The following is a 19,708-nucleotide window of genomic DNA, read 5'->3' as shown; positions in this document are numbered from 1 at the left end:
CCTGCAGACCTGTTTAACCACCTGTGAAGCGACACCCCTGCAGGTGGGGAGCCGGGTGCTCGAACCTTACGCAGGTCCTTGCGCTTTGCGCCACATGTGCTTAACCCACTGCGCTACCACCCGACTGCCCTATTTTTAATTTCTTTATTGGGGGATTAATGTTTTACAGTTGACAGTAAATACAATCATTTGTACACACATAACACTTCCCAGTTTCCCATGTAACAAATATATTCAGCTCTTATCTGCGACCTTGGGAGAATTATGGCAGTTTCCACTGGAGGGTGGTCAGGCCACAGAACTCTGGTGGTGGGAAAGGTATGGAATTATACCCCTATTATAGTTTTGTAAATCACTATTAAATAACTAATTTAAAAAGACACACGTCATTAAATAAATAAAAATAACAAAAACTGCTTTAGTCTTTGCTCAATGTAACCACAAAAAGTTACCTCACAATGCCCATAGTGTAGAGATTTTACACTGTGGACCAAAGGAAAACATTTTCAGGTTTTAGTTCCTGTGAGACTACAGGATAAAAGTTATCTTTCATCTGTTGACAAAATTCAAATTTGGGCAAAGTTCTGGATGAAGCAGCTTATGGTTTGGCAGTCTTTTTCTGTAAACAACATCCTCCCTCTTCTCTGTGCCCCACCCCTTGCTCTGAACCGAATGTATTTGCTTTCTCACTTCCAGAGTTAACTTTGCAGAGTAGCTGTTTTAAAGACATCTTTAAGGAAGAAAGTGATACTTAAACAAATTTACACAAATTTGTTAATGACTGATAGGCTGTAGAGTTTTTTTTTCTTTTATTTAAAAGAGCTTACTCCAAAGAAAATTCTTTTGACCTGCCATTTGAACTTTAAAAATAATTTTTTAAATTATTTTAATTATTGGATAGAGACAGAGAAATCCAGAAGGAAGGGGAGATAGGGAGAGACACCTGCAGCTCTGCTTCACCACTCCGGAAGCTTTTCCCCTGCAGGTGGGGGCGGGGGATTTGAACCTGGATCCTTGCTAATTGTAACATGTGCAGGTGTACCACCACCCAGCCACCACCACCACCACCCCCATTTGAACTTTTAACTTAAGAGAAAAGAGTGCCATAAGTTATAGGAGGACCAGATGCTCTTTAGTAATCTGGAAATACTTTGGAGGAGATTCTTCCTCACTTGCATAGTTAGCACTCTAACCTTTGGGTGGTCTAAGATCTTTAGATTGCTTGGCAGAAGATTTTTTGTATGTCAAGGTTTTTTGTATGTCTCTGATTAAATTCCAACTAGGAAAATTTGAAAACGGAAATGAAAGAATTTTTCCTAGCATTTGTTAACTTACTCAAAAGAGAAAAAGTAATTAAACTACACAAGGATGCAGAGGAAGTTTTGACTATACCCTTGAAAAAGTTCCTATTGGGGCCGGATGGTGGTGCAGCTGGTTGAGCGCACATGGCACATGTTACAGTGTTCAGGGTTCTAGCCCCTGGTTCATACGTGCAGGGGGAAAGCTTTGCTAGCGGTGAAGCACTGTTGCAGCACTCTCTCTCTCCCTCTGCTCTCTCTGTCTCTGTATCTCTGTCTCTCTCCCCCTTTCTCCATCTCTCTCTCCCTCCCTTTCTCTCTCTCGCTCTCCCTCCCCTTCTGCCACTCCCTTCCCACTTGATTTCTGGCTGTCTCCAGTAAATAAAGATAATTAAAAAAATTTTTTTTAAGTTCCTATTTAATAATAATGAGAGGTTTTAGGATACATACATATAAGTTTGGGTCCTTGCTCAGTCACTTAGTGTATGTATGATCTTGGGAAAGCTACCTTATTGCTTAAGTTTCATTTCCTTAAATATAAATTAGAGCAAGTAACTGAGTCACAGGTTGACAGGATTAAACAAAATGTTAAATGCAACGGCCTGGGAGGTGACCCAGTGCTAGAGCATTGCACTCAAAAGCATGAGGTTACAAGTTTGATACTTAATATTGCATGTGCTAGAGTGATGCTCTGGTTCTCTTTCCTTCTACTGATAAATGAACACATCTCTTTTTTTAACATGACATATATAACACACTTGAGCATAGTGCTTTAACTAAATGCTTTATAAATGATAGTTTTTGTATTTATTTATTATTATTATTTGCCACCAGGGTAATCACTGGGGCTCAGTGCCAGCACTATGAATCCACTGGTCCCAGGGGCTATTTTATTCTTTTCATTTCCTTTCTATTTTTATTAGATCAGACAGATAGAAATTGAGGGAGGAAGGAATAGAGAGGGAGAGGGGGAGAGAGAGAGAGATCGATTGATCTGTGGACCTGGTTCACTACTCTTGAAGAGTCCTCCATGCAGGAGGGGAGTGGGGGCTTGAATCTGGATCTTTATACATGATAATGTGTGCATTTAACCTGGTGTGCCTGCCTTTCTCTTTCAATATTTTTGATAGTCCTTTTTAAAATATTTTATTTTGTTTTTGGATAAAGATAGACAGAAACTGAGAAAGAAGGATGAAAGAGAGAGAGAGACACCTGAGACACTGCTTCACTGCTCTGCAGCTGGGACCAGGGGCTTGAACCCTGGTCCTTGCACACTGCAACATGGGCATTCTGTTGGGTGTACCACGGCCCAGTCCCCAACACATGAAAGGTTCAATTTCTTATCCTGAAAAATAGTGATAATAGATTTTGCATTACAAATTAGTAGTTGTTAATAATTCTAGCAAATAACTTCATCTTAAGCATGAAAACATTTTATAGCTATGGAAAATTAATAGTTTCATCTATCATAAGAATGCTTATTTAAAAAATCAAAATAAAGAGCCTTTAATTGTATTGTTCTTATTTGTTTTTATCAGAGCACTGCTCGGCTCTGACTCATGGTGTTGTGGGGGATTGAACCTGGGACTTTGGAGCCTCAGGTATGAGAGTCTATTTGCATAACCATTGTGCTATCTCCTCCACCCCCTTTAATTGTTTTAAATTATGTGTGTTTTTTTTTTCATTGCCACTGGGGTTATTGCTGGGGTTCAGTGCCTGTACAACGAATCCATCACTCTTGGAGGCCACATTTTCTTTTTCTTTTCTCCCTTCTTCCTTTCTTTCCTTTTCTTCTTCTTTATTATATAGCACAGAGAGAAATTGAGAGGGAAGGGCTTAAACCCAGGTCCTAACCTGTGCTCAATCAGGTGCTCCACCACCCAAGAAGCTCTGATTGTTTTAAATCTTAGTATCATTGTATTTAGTCAGTGACTATCAGTATATTTACTTTGCTTTACAAAATGTATTTGGGGGTCCAGGAGATAGTTCACCTAGTAAATAAAGCACATGCCTTGGCATTTGTGAAACCTTGGGGTCAAGTCTCAACATCACATTGGAGCAACAACGATGGTGGAGCAGTGCTGTAGTGTCTCTCTTCTTTCTGTTTCTTCTTCCCTCTCCCTGCCCTTTTCTCAGAAATAAAAAACTGGACCCAGAAGGAGTTGCATCACACATCTGCAAGGTCTGAAAAATAAATTTCAGGGCAGAGGGTAGATTGCATAATGGTCATGCAAAGAGACTCTTGTGCCTGAAGATAACTTTTATCCTGTTGTCTTATAGGAACTAAGACCTGACAATTTTTATTTTATATATTTATTTTTAAAGATTTTATGTATTTTTTCATGAAGATAAAAGGAGAGAGAAAGAACCAGACATCACTCTGGTACATGTGCTGCCGGGGATTGAACTCAGGACCTCATGCTTGAGAATCCAAGGCTTTATCCACTGCACCACCTCCCAGACCACTATTTTATTTATTTTATATCACACATTTAAAAAATATTGTTGCCTTTGTTTTATTGTTGTAGTTATTACTGTTGTTGTTATTGATGTTGTTGTCGTTGGATAGGACAGAGAGAAATGGAGAGAGGAGGGGAAGACAGAGAGAGGGAGTGAAAAATAGACACCTGCAGACCTGCTTCACCAACTCCCCTGCAGTTGGGGAGCCAGGGGCTTGAACCGGGATCCTTCTGCCGGTCCTTGCGCTTTGGGCCACGTGCGCTTAACCCACGGCGCTACCGCCAGACTTCCTATCATACATTTTTTAATGATATTCTCCACTAGTTTCATTTTTTACCTTACTCCAATTTTGAGACATAACGTTTGGCTTAATACTCACTATTAATATATACTCACTAGGCTGTGAATTTGAGCCTGAACGCCATTGCCATCTTTTTTTTTTTTTTTTTTACAGGGGCTTCCTGTGCATTTTAAGATATTTAGCAGCACTCCTAGCACTTTTCTCTGCTAGATCCCTGTAGCGTGCTTCTTCTAGTTGTGACAACCAGAAATGTCTCCAGATATTGCTCAATTTTGCCAAGAGTTAAAAGTATTTGATGTGGAATTAGTCCCTACCATAACAGCAAATTTAATATTTAAAGTAATACTAATCTTTTCTGTGACTTGAATGTATTCTGGTGCCTTGACATGCCATTTAATAAAAACGTTTAAATTTGTAGAACAGTGACTCCTACACTGACTGTCTAGGGTAAACACAAAGATGAGAGCTTTTTGATAAATATTCTGTAAAGTATGCTAAGTATTTTACTTGACCAGGTATTTATACTCTTTCAGCCTTAAATAACAGAAGAAAATGGAATTCAATATTACATCAATATGGACCAGTCTAATACAATAAGAGTCAACCATAATGATTCCAAAGAAGCAAAAACCGATCCTCAGGTATTTAAGGTAGAGATTCAATGGGTAAAACAGCATGCCACTTTGTGACTTTTTCTAATAAACATAAATGAATAGTGTTGTAATTCGTGTATTTGAGTATGTTGATGCACACACATTCTGTCTTTTTAAAAAATTTTTTTTATATTTATGTATTTATTGATTTTCTCTTTTGTTCTTGTTTTTTATTGTTATTGTAGTTATTGTTGTTATTATTGATGTCGTCATTGTTAAGACAGAAAGAAATGGAGAGAGAAGGGAAAGACAGAGGGGGAGAGAAAGATAGACATTTGCAGACCTGCTTCACCGCCTGTGAAGCGACCCCCCTGCAGGTGGGGAGCTGGGGGCTCGAACCGGGATCCTTAAGCTGGTCCTTGCTCTTTGTGCCACCTGTGCTAAACCCACTACGCTACCGTCTGATTCCCAATTTAATTTATTTTTTAAAGTAATTTTTCTTTTTAAATTTTTTATTATAGTTATTTATTTATGTATTGGATAGAGACAGCCAGAAATCTAGAGGAAGGGGGAGATAGGGAGAGAGACAGAGAGACACCTGCAGCCCTGCTTCACCACTTGCAAAGCTTTCCCCCTGCAGGTGAGGACCAGGGGCTTCAACCTGGGTCCTTGGCACTGTAATGTGTGCTCAGCTAGGTGCGCAACCACTCAGCCCCCCTCATTTGCCTGACTAGCCTAGTGGGTGTGAGAGAGACGACCAGAAACTCATGGCTGAGAGGAATGCAATCCAATGTGTTTATTTATCAGAAAAGAATCTGCCTCTGTATCTTCTGAGGTGGAAGTGGCCAGCCGGAAAAGGAAGTGGGTAGGAGAGTGGGTGGAGAGAAGGAAAAGAGCACGAATTCCATCTAACCAGTGGGGATTAAACCAATGCCCTGCAGGCAGGGGACTGTCTCAGGCAAAACAGTAATTATGTAAATAGACCACAGCATCAAGCAATGCAGCAGACCTGGCATAATGACCAACATTCATTAATTTAATCTTATAACAGATCTTCACTCAATGTTTTCATAAAATGTATGTATAAAGAAAAATGTATATGTTGGGTATGCATACCAAGTTGTATTCTCACAGGCAAAAATTTTATTTTGCAAACTGCAATGAAATATAATAAAACAGTTTTACTTATGAGCTGCTTTCTGTCAATATAAGTCTATGTGAATTGACAATTCTTCAAACAAGAGAATTAACTGCAAAGTGAGTCTCCCCATTTTTACTTTAAATGCTGTATTAGGAAAAATAGTGACACTTTTTCCAAACACTCATGTAATCTTTTTTTTTTTTTTTTTTTTTGCAAAAGCAACAGCTAACTTGTATGGACTCCAGAGATCCTTCTTTTGGACAAACTAGTTCTAGAATTTTACCCGTCACTAATCATGAAGCAGATGATTCACTCACATCACAGAATATACCAGGACCCCTGAGTCCAGCACAAACTCTTTCTACAGAGGAGTTCCATCTGGTGGATCAACACGGGCAGCCTGTTCAATATGAACTTCACCCAGTGGGGGATTCTAGTGCAGAAATGGTAAGTGCGTTTTATAAATAGCCATGTTGCATCATTAGTAGAATTTAATGTGCAGGAAATAATTGATACACAAACAAACAGCAGTTAATTTGTTGTTAATCTGAACATATAAACAAGTTAGCCTGTTAGAACAGTACATTGTGTATGTATCTGAGGCCCCAGAGGCCTGACAGGTTCAGTCCCCAGCTCTACTTTAGGCCAATGCTGAGGTCCTTCTTGCTTGTGCTCTCTTTTTCAAGCTCTCATAATCTTTTAAAAAGCTTCTAAGTGAGGGCCAGGTAGTAGTGCAGTGGGCTAAGCGCATATGGTGCAGAGCACAAGGACCTGCATAAGGACCTGCGTAAGGACCCCAGCGTGTTTCTATCTTTCCATGGTGGGACAGGACTCTGGAGAGGTGAGGTCCCAGGACACACTGGTGAGGTCATCTGCAATTTGGTGGCTGAAAAGGAGTAAGATTTTATGCTGGACAAAATGTTTAATGAACATTTACCAGGAAGTATTAACAGAGCAGATGAGAATAGCAATTTTAGATTTGAATTGATTTTTTTTTTCTGTTTTGTTTAGTTTTGTTTTTTTGGAGACTTAAGAGAAATAAAGAGGAATGGGGAAAGAAAGATACTTGCAGCACTGCTTCAGCACTCATAACGCTTTCCCAATTGCAGGTGGGGACCAGGGGCTTGAACATGGGTCCTCTTGCATGATAACATGTATACTCTACTGGGTGTGCCACTGCCTCACCTACAGACTTTTTTTTTTTTTTTTTTGGCCTCCAGGATTATCACTGGGGCTCGGTGTCTGACTTGGTGCCTTAGGGCAGTCCTTGCGCTTTGTACTATGTATGCTTAGTCCAGTGCACCACCGTCGGGGGGAGGGGGTACAGACTTTTGTTTACAGCTCTTCATCAGGAGGATTCAAAACAGTAGTCTAGAGAGATAGCTTACTGGGTAGCCTTGTATGTGGGCATGCCTTGCCAGACACAAGGGCCAGGTACAAGCTCTGGGGCATGTTGTCGCTTCTCATTGTTTCTCTGGTTCTGAGTGAAAAAGCAAAACAAAATAATAAAGGATTCAAAACAATACTATACGATTGCCTTTTTTAAAAAAAGATATTTATTTATTTATTCCCTTTTGTTGCCCTTATTGTTTTATTGTTGTAGTTTTTGGTGTCGTTGTTGTTGGATAGGACAGAGAGAAATGGAGAGAGAAGGGGAAAACAGAGAGGGGGAGAGAAAGATAGACACCTGTAGACCTGCTTCACCACTTGTGAAGCAACACCCTGCAGGTGGGGAGCCGGGGACTCAAACTGGGATCCTTAGGCTGGTCCTTGTGCTTCGCGCCACCTGCGCTTAACCCGCTGTGCTACTGCCTGACACCTTATGATTGCCTTTTAAGTTCAATCATATTTCTTGTAATTTTCAGTTTCTCTCACTGTTTATTTATTTTATTATTAGGTAGAGATAGAGAGAAATTAGGGGAGGGAGGGAGAGGGAGAGAGGAAGAGAGACAGAGACACCTGCAGCCCTGTTTGACCACTTGTAAAGCTTTCCCCTTGCAGGTGGGGAACAGGGGCTTGAACCTAGGTCTTTGCGCACTGTAATGTGAGCACTTAACCAGATGCACCACCACCTGGCCCCTGCTGTTTCCCTTTTTAAGTTAAATAATATCACTGTCAAATAATAGGAAGCAGTAGAGTCCTACTTAAATGGTGTTCAGCTGCTTGGTTTTGAATGTTAACTCACCACAAAATAGCTCTATGTTGCCTTGCATACGTTTTATAACTTCAGTGTGACAGTATCATCTGTAAAACGTACATAGCTCACACATATGTCATGTGTATAGTATTGTAGTACATGTAAAGTTTTGCAACTTCAACAAAGTATGGGCAAAGCTACACACTGCCCAAGTGAGCTATTTTCCTAACCTGTTTTATTTTTAAAGGAGTGAAAATAACTTAAAACATGGCACAAATGATTATAAATGCCAGCAGTGACCGTACCAATAGATCAAGTTAGTGGATGATACAATCAGCAGAAATAGGGTTTATGAGCTCAAAGCATTGTGCAGACTGTTCAGTAATTGAGTAATGATAAAGACTAACATAGGTGGTTAAGATACTCGGACATCACATTGCCTGCTTCATCTCCTAGTTCTTCCACCCATCTGTTGGTTAAGAAATTATGTTAAAATTTTTTTATTATCTTTACTTATTTATTGGTTAGAGACTGTCAGAAATTGAGAGGGTTGGGGGGGATAGAGAGGGAGAGAGACACCTGCAGCCCTGCTTCGCCACTTGCAAAGCTTTCCCCCTTGCAGGAGGGGACTGGGGGCTCGAACCCAGGTCCTTGTGCACTGTAACATGTGCGCTAAACCAGGTGGGCCACCATCCAGTCCCGGGAAAGAAATTATGTATCTCAATATTTTCATCTCTTAAACAAGGGACAAGGTAGTGTACACAGTGGAAGTAGGGGTATCTTTCATAATCTGCCTAAGTAGTAAGTCTGTTAAATCACTATAGACTTATTCTTTCAATATCTTTTTAATGCCTCCAAGATGATTGTTGCTAGCCCATCAGAAAATGGGCAGGTACTTCGAGTGATTCCATCTACCCAAACAGAAATGAGACAAGTGATTATACCTCAAGGGCAGCTTGTGGATGTGAATACTCCTCTGGGTGAGTAATAGTGGAATTTGCATGATTTTAGAATGCATATATGCATACCTGCATATAAGAATGCTTTAAATGATAAGTCCTGTGGTCTGGGAGGTGGCACGGTGGGATAAAGCATTGGACTCTCAATGAGCTCCTGAGTTTGATCCCCAGCAGCACATGTACCAGAAAGATGTCTGGTTCTTTCTCTCTCTCCTCCTGTCTTTCTCATTAATAAATAAGTAAAATGTTTTAAAAATACAGGTGGTGCAAAGTGCAAGGATTGGCGAAAGGATCCCGGTTCGAGTCCCCGGCTCCCCACCTGCAGGGGAGTCACTTCACAAGCGGTGAAGCAGGTCTGCAGGTGTCTGTCTTTCTCTCCCCCTCTCTGTCTTCCCCTCCTCTCTCCATTTCTCTCTGTTCTATCCAACAGTGACAAAATCAGTAACAACAACAATAAGAACTACAACAATAAAACAACAAGGGCAACAAAAGGGAATAAATAAATTTTAAAAATATTTTTAAAATAATAAGTACTTATTTCATTAAAATCAACTCATAAAAGACAGTACTAAAATTGATTTTTTTTTTTTTTGCCTCCAGGGTTATCACTGTGGCTTGGTGCCTGCACTAGAAATCCACTGCTTCTGGAGGACACTTTTTTCCCTTTTGTTGCCCTTGTTGTTTATCATTGTTGTTGTTATTATTGTTGTTATTGCTGTCGTTGTTGGATAGGACAGAGAGAAATAGAGAGAGGAGGGGAAGACAGAGAGGAGAGAAAGATAGACACCTGCAGACCTGCTTCACCGCCTGGGGGCTGGAGCCAGGATCTATACGCCAGTCCTTGTGCTTCCCTCCATGTGCACTTAATTCCCTGTGCTACCGCCTGGCCCTCCTAAAATTGACTTCTTTAAAAAAATTTTTTTTTTAATATTTATTTATTCCCTTTTGTTGCCCTTGTTTTTTTATTGTTGTAGTTATTGTTGTTATTGATGTCGTTGTTGGATAAGACAGAAATGGAGAGAGGAGGGGAAGACAGAGAGGGGGAGAAAAAGACACCTGCAGACCTGCTTCACTGCCTGTGAATCGACTCCCCTGCAGATGGGGAGCCGGGGGCTCGAACTGGGATCCTTATGCCGGTCATTGTGCTTTGTGCCAAGAGCGCTTAACCTGCTGCCCTACCGCCTGACTCCCTAAAATTGATTTTTTTAGTTAAGATTGTGAACTGAATAAGAAGAAAATTTTTCTTAGCCCAAATAAATTTCAAGTTCATTTTCCAACTCCTGTCTAGGTTAGCTGTCTATTTCATTTTAGATTTCTTTTTTTTATATTTATTTATTTATTCCATTTTGTTGCCCTTGTTGGTTTTTTAATTGTTGTAGTTATTATTTTTGTTGTTATTGATATCGTCATTGTTGGATAGGACAGAGAGAAATGGAGAGAGGAGGGGAGGACAGAGAGGGGGACAGAAAGATAGACACCTGCAGACCTGCTTCACCGTTTGTTAAGCGACTCCCTTGCAGATGGGGAGCCAGGGGCTCGAACGAGATCCTTAAGCTGGTCTTGTGCTTTGCACCACATACACTTAAGCCACTGTGCTACCGCCTGACTCCCTCATTTTAGATTTCTATGAAGCTGGTTGACTCTTGCTTCCTACCAAATGACCAGTGAGCATGAAATACATTTTTCTTAATTCTAATAATAGTAATAGCTGCAACAGCAATAACAAGAATATATTGCTAGTAACTTGGAGAAATTTTAACTTTTGTATTTAAATCATAGTAAATGATTTAGGATAGGTGTTACTACCTTTGTTATGATTCTTTGTATTTGTTAACAGGCATTAAGATTTTTTTAATAAATTATTTATTTATTTACTTTTTAAATATTTATTTATTCCCTTTTGTTGCCCTTGTTTTTTTTTATTGTTGTAGTTATTATTGTTGCTGTTATTGATGTTGTTGCTGTTGAATAGGACAGAGAGAAATGGAGAGAGGAGGGGAAGACAGAGAGGGGGAGAGAAAGACAGACACCTGCAGACCTGCTTCACAGCCTGTGAAGCGACTCCCCTGCAGGAGGGGAGCCGGGGGCTTGAACCGGGATCCTTACACCGGTCCTTGCTTTGCGCCACGTGCGCTTAACCAGGCATTAAGATTTAAGAAAGAGGGTGGGAGTTGGGCGGTAGCACAGTGGGTTAAACGTAGGTGGTGCAAAGCCCAAGGACTGATGTAAGGAACCCAGTTCGAGCCACCGATTCCCCTCCTGCAGGGGAGTCGCTTCACAGGCGGTGAAATAGGTCTGCAGGAGTCTGTCTTTCTCTCTCCCTCTTTGTCTTCCCCACCTCTATCCATTTCTCTCTGTCCTATCCAACAACGACGACATCAACAACTACAACCATAAAACAAGGGCAATCAACAAAAGGGAATAAATATTAAAAAAAAAAGAAAGAAAGAAAGGGTACGTAGCGCAGCGGTTATGTGTACATGGTTATGTGTACATGATTATGTGTACATGGTTATGTGTACATGGTTATGTGTACATGGTGTGAAGTGCAAGGACCAGCAAAAGATCCTGCTTCCAGCCCCTGGTTCCCCACCTGCACGGGGGTCGCTTTGAAAGCAGAGAAGGAAGTCTGCAGGTGTCTATCTTTCTCTCCCCCTCTTTGTCTTCCCCTTCTCTCTTATTTCTCTCTGTCTTACCCAACAACAAGAACAGCTATAACAACAATAACGAGAGCAACAAAAATGGGAAAAATAGCCTCTAGTTGCAGTGGATTCACAGTGCAGGCACCGAGCCCCAGTGATAACCCTGGAGGCAAAAAAAAAAAAAGATTTAAGAAAAAACGTAGTTTAGGGACCAGGTGGTAGTGCACCTGGCTGAACACATTACAGTGTTCGAGCCCCCCGTCCCCATCTGCAGGGGGAAAGCTTGCGAGTGGTGAAGCAGTGCTGCAGGTGTCTTTCTGTCTTTCTTCCTCTCTCACCCCTTTCCCTCTTGATTTCTGGCTGCCTCTATCCAATAAAGAAATTAAAATAATTAATTTTTTTAAAAAAACAGTTTACAGAAAACTTTATAAACATGGTATAGAAACAAAGAGGATGGGGGTCGGGTGGTGGCACAGTGGATTAAGCGCATGTGGTGTAAAGCGCAGGGACAAGCGTAAGGATCCCGGTTCGAGCCCCCGCTCCTCACCTGCAGGGGAGTCGCTTCACAGGCGGTGAAGCAGGTCTGCAGGTGTCTATCTTTCTCTCCCCCTCTCTGTCTTCCCCTTCTCTCTCCATTTCTCTCTGTCCTATCCAACAATGAACAACATCAACAATGGCAATTATAATAACCACAATGAGGCTACAACAAGGGCAACAAAAAGGGGGAAAAATGGCCTCCAGGAACGGTGGATTCATGATGCAGGCACCGAGCCCAGCAATAACCCTGGAGGGAAAAAAAAAAAAGAAACAGAGGACCAGGTGAGTGAATGAGCACCCAGTGCTCAAGGAACCAAGTTCAAGCTCTCAGTCCATGCCTACAGGAGGAAAGTTTCATGAGTGGTGAAGCATGTCTGCAGTTGTCTGTCTCTCCCTTCCCACTTTATTTCTCTCTGTCTCTTTCCAATAGAAGAAAGCAGTTATCCAGGAGGTAGGGGAGTGGATAAAGCATTGGATTTTCAAGCATGAGGTCCTGAGTTTGATCTCCGGCAGCACATGTACCCGAGTGATGTCTGGTTCTCTCTCTCTCCTCCTATCTTTCTCATAAATAAATAAATGAATAAATACAATATTAAAACAAGAAAAAGCACAAGGAGGCTGGGTGGTGGTGCACTGGATTTAACATGCATAGTACGAAACATAAGGTCCCCATTCAAACCCCCAGCTCCCTCCCTTCAAGGGGGGGTTGCTTCACAAGTGGTTACGCAGGTCGTCAGGTGTCCATCTTTCTCTCTCCTTATTTTCTCCCACCTGTCTCAATTTCTCTCTGTCCTATCCATTTAAAATGGAAAAAAAAATTGCTGCCAGTAGTAGGTGATTAATAGTGTTGGCATCAAACCATAACCCTGGAGGCAAAAAAAAAAAAGCACAAAAAATTTAATTTTACATTTTCCTATTATAACAATTAATTTTGCCACTTTTAGATGCTAGATGTTAAGCTCCAAAAACTGAACTGTAAAATTTTAGTAGTCAGTATTATAATTTGAAAGTAAATTTATCAGAGAAATCCACAAGCACTTTAGGTTTGGTTATCTTTAGCTTCAGCGTATATCCTTTTCCCATTTCAAAATATGAGTTCTTGGGGATTGGGCAGTATTGGTGCGGGTTAAATGCACATGGCACAAAGCACAAGTACCGGTGTAAGGATCCATGTTCGAGCCCACTGTTCCCCAACCTGCAGGGGGGTCTCTTCACAAGCGGTGAAGCAGGTCTGCAGGTGTCTTTCTCTCCCCCTCTCTGTCTCTCCCTCGTTTCTCAGTTTCTCTCTGTCCTATACAACAATAACAGCAACAACAATGGAAAAAAGTAACATGGCTGCCAAGAGCCTTGGATTCATAGTGCAGGCACCAAGTCCTATCGATAACCCTGGAGGAAAAAAAAAACAAGAACAGACACGTTGTAAGATTTTGCATACATATCGACATGATGGCACTGCCAACTTACCCTCTGGCTAATCACAATATTTCAAATGACCTAAAAAAAAAAAAGGTATTAGTTCTATTTAGTCACATTCTCTTGGTCTTATTCACGATATTAATGCTATTTTGTTCTTATTGTTGATAAGATATCTCTGAAGACAGACCCAGTGACAGAAACTTATCAACTGTAAGAGTGGATTCTGTAGAAGACAACACCAGTAGTTACATTCTTCCTCCACAAGCACCTCTAACATTGCCCAAAAAGACAGTCACCAGGTGAGTCCGTGGGAAGTTTAGCGCCTCTTTTGATACCACCATGGAAATCTTCTGGCAGAGTTAGCACAGCTGAAGCTCGCTGGCCATTGAAAAGGTCAGAAATTCAACAAGTATAGTAAACGGTCATCAAATATACCTTTAGTTTATTGCTGAGAGAATTATCACTGGGGCTTGGTGCCTGCATGATGAATCCACTGATCCTGGGGGCCACCTGGTTTTTTTTCTTCTGCCTTTTTCTATTTTATAGAGACAGAGAGAAATTGAGAGGGAAGGGGGAGCTAAAGAGGGAGAGACAATAAGAAACACCTGCATCCCTGCTTCACTACTTCTGAAGATTCCCCCCTGCAGGTGGGGGCCATGTGCTTGAACCCAGATCCTTCTGATAGTAACATGAATGAGCTGTTGAGTATACCACCACCCTGTCCCTTTAGGGTTTTTTTTTTTTCCTGTGTGGTGCTGGGGGCTAAACCTAAGGTCTTGGTCATGTGCTCTGCCACCTTTATGACCTAGGTTTTCATTTTATACTATTATGATAAAGAGGGAGGGAGGGAGAGAATACAAAATACCACTCTCCCATCTGTGAAATTATATCTTGATAGTTGTTGGTGTTCCATTGTGGTTCTGGAATAATCCTAGGGCCTTATGCACGAAAAACATGCACAAGATACCTCCCTGTCCCCAGTCTTTAATTCTCTCTCCCTTTTTTCTTCTTCTCTTTAATTTTCTTGATGGCAACAGCATAATGGTTATGCAAAAGACTTTCATGCCTGAGGCTTCGAGGGCCCAGGTTCAATCCCCAGCACCACCATAAACCAGAGCTGAGCGGTGCTGCTGTCTCTTTCTCTATATACCACTCTCATTGAAATAAAGAAATAAAATAAAAACATCTGACTGACTTTAATAGCCTTTAGAAGAATGAAATGTCCACGTTAGTAAATCTTTTAGAGGAATGAAATATCTGGGAGTCCGGCTGTAGCCCAGCGGGCTAAGCACACGTGGTGTAAAGCACAGGGACAGGCATAAAGATCTCAGTTCAAGCCCCCAGTTCCCCACCTGCAGGATAGTTGTTTCACAAGTGGTGAAGCAGGTGTGCAGGTGTCTATCTTTCCCCCTCTCTGTCTTCCCCTCCTCTCTCCATTTCTCTCTGTCCTATCCAACAGTGATGACAATAAGCCCGGGATCTTTACATTGGCCCATGCGCTTTGCGTTACAGGCGCTTAACCCGCTGCGCTACTGCCCAGCTCCCACACTTTTTTAAAGATAGAGGCAGAGAGACAGAGTGAAAGAGACCACAGCATCAAAGCTTCCTTCAATGAAGTGAGGGCTAGTCTTGAACCTGGCTTGGGCATGTGGCAAAGCATTTCACTGTCAAGTGAGTTGTTTGCAGGCTCTACTTAATACACTATTGATTGTTGTATAAAAATATTTGCATGGCCTGGGAGGTGGCACAGTGGAAAAGGCAGTGGTCTCATAAGCAGGAGGTCCCAAGGAGGTCCCTGGCAGCACAGGTACCAGAGTGATGTCTGGTTCTCTTTCTCTCTATCCTCCTATCTTTCTTGTTAATAAATAAGATACTAAAAAAAGAAAATATTTGCAAATTGGGGGGCGCAGGGAGTGTTACACTGGGTTAAGTGCACACATTATAGTGTGAAAGGACCCAGGTCCCCACCTGCAGGGGGAAAGCTTCACGAGCGGTGGAGCAGGGCTACAGGTGTCTCTGTCTCTTCTCTCTGTCTCTATCCAATAATAAAATAAATAATAAGATAAATAAAAATACTTGCAAATTAACACTATTTTTATGATATTTATTCTTAGAACTTGACATAAATTGTGTTATTTAACATATCATGTGATACAAATCAGGTTATTTTTTAAATTTCTTTATTGGGGTACTAATGGTTTACAGTTGAGAGCAAAATATAATAGTTTGAACATGCATAAGATTTCTCAGTTTTCCACATAACAATTTAACCCCTAGTTCCTCTGCCAATTCAGGTTATTCTTTTTTGCCCTATTTTTTATATTTATTTATATAAAATAAATTTATATATAAAAATCAGGTTATTCTTAACAAGTCACCTGAAGATGTCTTCATAGCTTATTTTTAATAAAATAATTATATAATTAGAAGAGTTAAAATTGAGCTATATTTTTAGTTTATATGTAGGGGTATAAAGTATTTGAATTTGGTGGGACTAGAGGTGGTAGGAAGAATAAACTATAATTTATCTATTCTATATTTTAGCAGCTAGTAACGTAGTGGTAATGGGGCTGAAAGACTGCTCTGCCTGTAGGATGCATGCTGTGCAGAGGGAAGTTCCAATATTGTGCTACCTCTCCTTTCTCTGTTTCTGTATTTCTGTATATATTTGAAATAAAAGAGAAATGAAAAACCTAGCCCAAGAGCAGTGAAATGAGACACCAGTACAACAAAAACTAAAAAAATAATAATGAGCATATCTGTCTGATTAATTTGTACTTAATACAATTTCATGTTGGTGATCTGAATACATTGTTTTTGAAATAGGCTATAAGTGGTCGAAAGCTCAGTGTTTTTTAAAAATATTTCTTTCTTTCTTTTTGTTGCCCTTGTCGTCGTTGTTGGATAGGACAGAGAGAAATGGAGAGAGAAGGGGAAGACGGAGAGGGGGAGTGAAAGATAGACACCTGCAGACCTGCTTCACTGCCTGTGAAGCGACTCCCCTGCAGGTGGGGAGCCCGGGGCTCCAACCAGGATCCTTATGCCGGTCCTTGTGCTTTGCACCACCTGCGCTTAACCTGCTGCGCTACCACCCGACTCCTTCTGTGTGTTTTTAACTTGCAAATAAGTTTACATCTATTGTTCTCCTGTCCTAGAATGCTGGAAGAACCCTTCTTGTCTCCTCTCCAGTCACTTTCTTCTAACACACCTATATGGGCCTGCAGGCTCCGGAGCTGTGAGGTAAGTTAAAATAAACCTTACATTTATTCACTGGTTGTTACTATAATTAATCCAGAAATGTCATTTTTGAGTATAGTTAATAAAGACTGTATCTCTAATATTTCTTTTTTAAATAATTTATTTTTTAATATTTATTTATACCCTTTTGTTGCCCTTGTTTTATTGTTGTAGTTATTATTGTTGTTGTTATTGATATCGTTGTGTTGGATAGGACAGAGAGAAATGGAGAGAGGAGGGGAAGATAGAGAGGGGGAGAGAAAGACAGACACCTGCAGACCTGCTTCACTGCTTGTGAAGCGACTCCCCTGCAGGTGGGGATCGGGGCTCGAATCGGTTTCCTTACTCCAGACTTGCGCTTTGCGCCACCTGCGCTTAACCTGCTGTGCTACTGCCTGACTCCCTTTATATCTAATATTTCATTCCTGTTTGTGCTGTCTGGCCTCATCTATTCATTCCTTCTTAGAGGTTGTGGGCTCTGGTGAAGCAGAGATCATATCAGTCCTTTCCTAGTTCACTATCATTTCTTCTCTGGCAACATTTTCCCCTTATTCTTCCATCAAACTTCACTGTTTCAAGTTTCTCTGCTATTTTTTTTTAATCTTTCCATTATTTCTTAGCTTTCCTTGCTAGATCTTTCTTTTCTTATTCCCAGTGGAAATTTAAGTTTCACTGTTTGATCCTGTCGTTTTTCTTTAAATTTTATTTCTTTTTTATTCCTTGCAAAACTTTATTGACTTCCAACTTTTATAAAAATGACTTTTTTTCACAACCAAAAAAGAAAACTATAGACCAATATCTCTGATAACATAGATGCAAAAATATTGAACAAAATTCTAGCCAACTGGATACAGCAGTATATCAAAAAGATTGTTCATCATGACCAAGTGGGGTTTATCCCAGGCATGCAAGGTTGGTTTAATATACGTAAATCAATCAATGTGATCCACCACATCAGCAAAAGCAAGACCAAAAACCACATGGTCATCATATCAATAGATGCAGAGAAAGCCTTTGACAAAATCCAACATCCCTTTATGATCAAAACACTACAAAACATGGGAATAGATGAAAAATTCCTGAAGATAGTGGAGTCTATATATAGCAAACCTACAGCCAACATCATACGCAATGGTGAAAAACTGGAAGCATTTCCCCTCAGATCAGGTACTAGACAGGGCTGCCCACTATCACCATTACTATTCAACATAGTGTTGGAAGTTCTTGCCATAGCAATCAGGCAGGAGCAAGGAATTAAAGGGATACAGATTGGAAGAGAAGAAGTCAAACTCTCCTTATTTGCTGATGACATGATAGTATACACAGAAAAACCTGAGGAATCCAGCAAGAAGCTTTTGGAAATCATCAGGCAATACAGTAAGGTGTCAGGCTATAAAATTAACATTCAAAAGTCAGTGGCATTCCTCTATGCCAACACTAAGTTAGAAGAAATTGAAATCCAGAAATCAGTTCCTTTTACTATAGCAACAAAAGCAATAAAATATCTAGGAGTAAATCTAACCAAAGAAGTGAAAGACTTGTATACTGAAAATTATGAGTCACTACTCAAAGAAATTGAAAAAGACACAAAGAAGTGGAAAGATACTCCATGTTCATGGGTTGGAAGAATTAACATCATCAAAATGAATATATTACCCAGAGCCATCTTCAAATTTAATGCTATCCCCATCAAGATCCCAAGCACATTTTTTAGGAGAATAGAAAAAATGCTACAAATGTTTATCTGGAACCAGAAAAGACCTAGAATTGCCAAAACAGTCTTGAGAAAAAAGAACAGAACCGGAGGCATCACACTCCCAGATTTCAAACTGTATTATAGGGCCATTGTCATCAAAACTGCTTGGTACTGGAACATGAATAGACACATTGACCAGTGGAATAGAATTGAGAGCCCAGAAATGAGGCCCCACACCTATGGACATCTAATCTTTGACAAAGGGGCCCGGACTATTACATGGGGAAAGCAGAGTCTCTTCAACAAATGGTGTTGGAAACAATGGGTTGAAACATGCAGAAGAATGAAACTGAATCACTGTATTTCACCAAATACAAAAGTAAATTCCAAGTAGATCAAGGACTTGGATGTTAGACCAGAAACTGTCAGATACTTAGAGGAAAATATTGGCAGAACTCTTTTCCGCATAAATTTTAAAGACATTTTCAATACTACTACTACTAGCGCTTGCCGACATTTTCAATGAAACGAAACCAATTACAAAGAAGACTAAGACAAGTATAAACCTATGGGACTACATCAAATTAAAAAGCTTCTTCACAGCAAAAGAAACCACTACCCAAACCAAGAGACCCCTCACAGAATGGGAGAAGATCTTTACATGCCATACATCAGATAAGAGTTTAATAACCAACATATATAAAGAGCTTGCCAGACTCAACAACAAGACAACAAATAACCCCATCCAAAAATGGGGGGAGGACTTGGACAGAATATTCACCACAGAAGAGATCCAAAAGGCCGAGAAACACATGAAAAAATGCTCCAAGTCTCTGATTGTCAGAGAAATGCAAATCAAGACAACAATGAGATATCACTTCACTCCTGTGAGAATGTCATACATCAGAAAAGGTAACAGCAGCAGGTGCTGGAGAGGGTGTGAGGTTAAAGGAACCCTCCTGCACTGCTGGTGGGAATGTAGATTGGTCCAACCTCTTCTTCTTCTTCTAGCGTTTGCCCTTCTTCCGTAGCCAGTCACCAACCTCTGTGGAGAACAGTCTGGAGAACTCTCCGAAGGCTAGAAATGGACCTACCCTATGATCCTGCAATTCCTCTCCTGGAGATATATCCTAAGGAACCCAACACATCCATCCAAACAGATCTGTGTACACATATGTTCTTGGCAGCACAATTTGTAATAGCCAAAACCTGGAAGCAACCCAGGTGTCCCAACAACAGACGAGTGGCTGAGCAAGTTGTGGTATATATACACAATGGAATACTACTCAGC

General features: G+C 40.6%; 1 protein-coding gene across 5 annotated transcripts in view; it reads left to right on the top strand.

The window, feature by feature from the left end:
* CARF (calcium responsive transcription factor) overlaps positions 1-19,708 on the top strand; it is a 70,758-nt gene that overhangs the window by 8,817 nt on the left and 42,233 nt on the right. For 3 of the 5 annotated variants that reach the window (XM_060194108.1, XM_060194109.1, XM_060194111.1), the window contains 5 exons: positions 4,593-4,709; positions 6,013-6,240; positions 8,790-8,910; positions 13,654-13,783; positions 16,640-16,724. In XM_060194108.1, coding sequence (XP_060050091.1) covers positions 4,635-4,709; positions 6,013-6,240; positions 8,790-8,910; positions 13,654-13,783; positions 16,640-16,724 — 639 coding nt within the window. In that variant the 5' untranslated portion in view covers positions 4,593-4,634. The remainder of the gene's footprint in view (positions 1-4,592; positions 4,710-6,012; positions 6,241-8,789; positions 8,911-13,653; positions 13,784-16,639; positions 16,725-19,708) is intronic. The other 2 variants (XM_007520489.3, XM_060194110.1) reach the window with 1 other exon arrangement.

This window comes from Erinaceus europaeus, chromosome 7 (assembly GCF_950295315.1).
Source record: "Erinaceus europaeus chromosome 7, mEriEur2.1, whole genome shotgun sequence".
NCBI classification, from domain to species: Eukaryota; Metazoa; Chordata; class Mammalia; order Eulipotyphla; family Erinaceidae; genus Erinaceus; species Erinaceus europaeus.
Note: the sequence above shows the minus strand (reverse complement) of the source record. Positions and strands in the feature narration are given on the sequence as shown.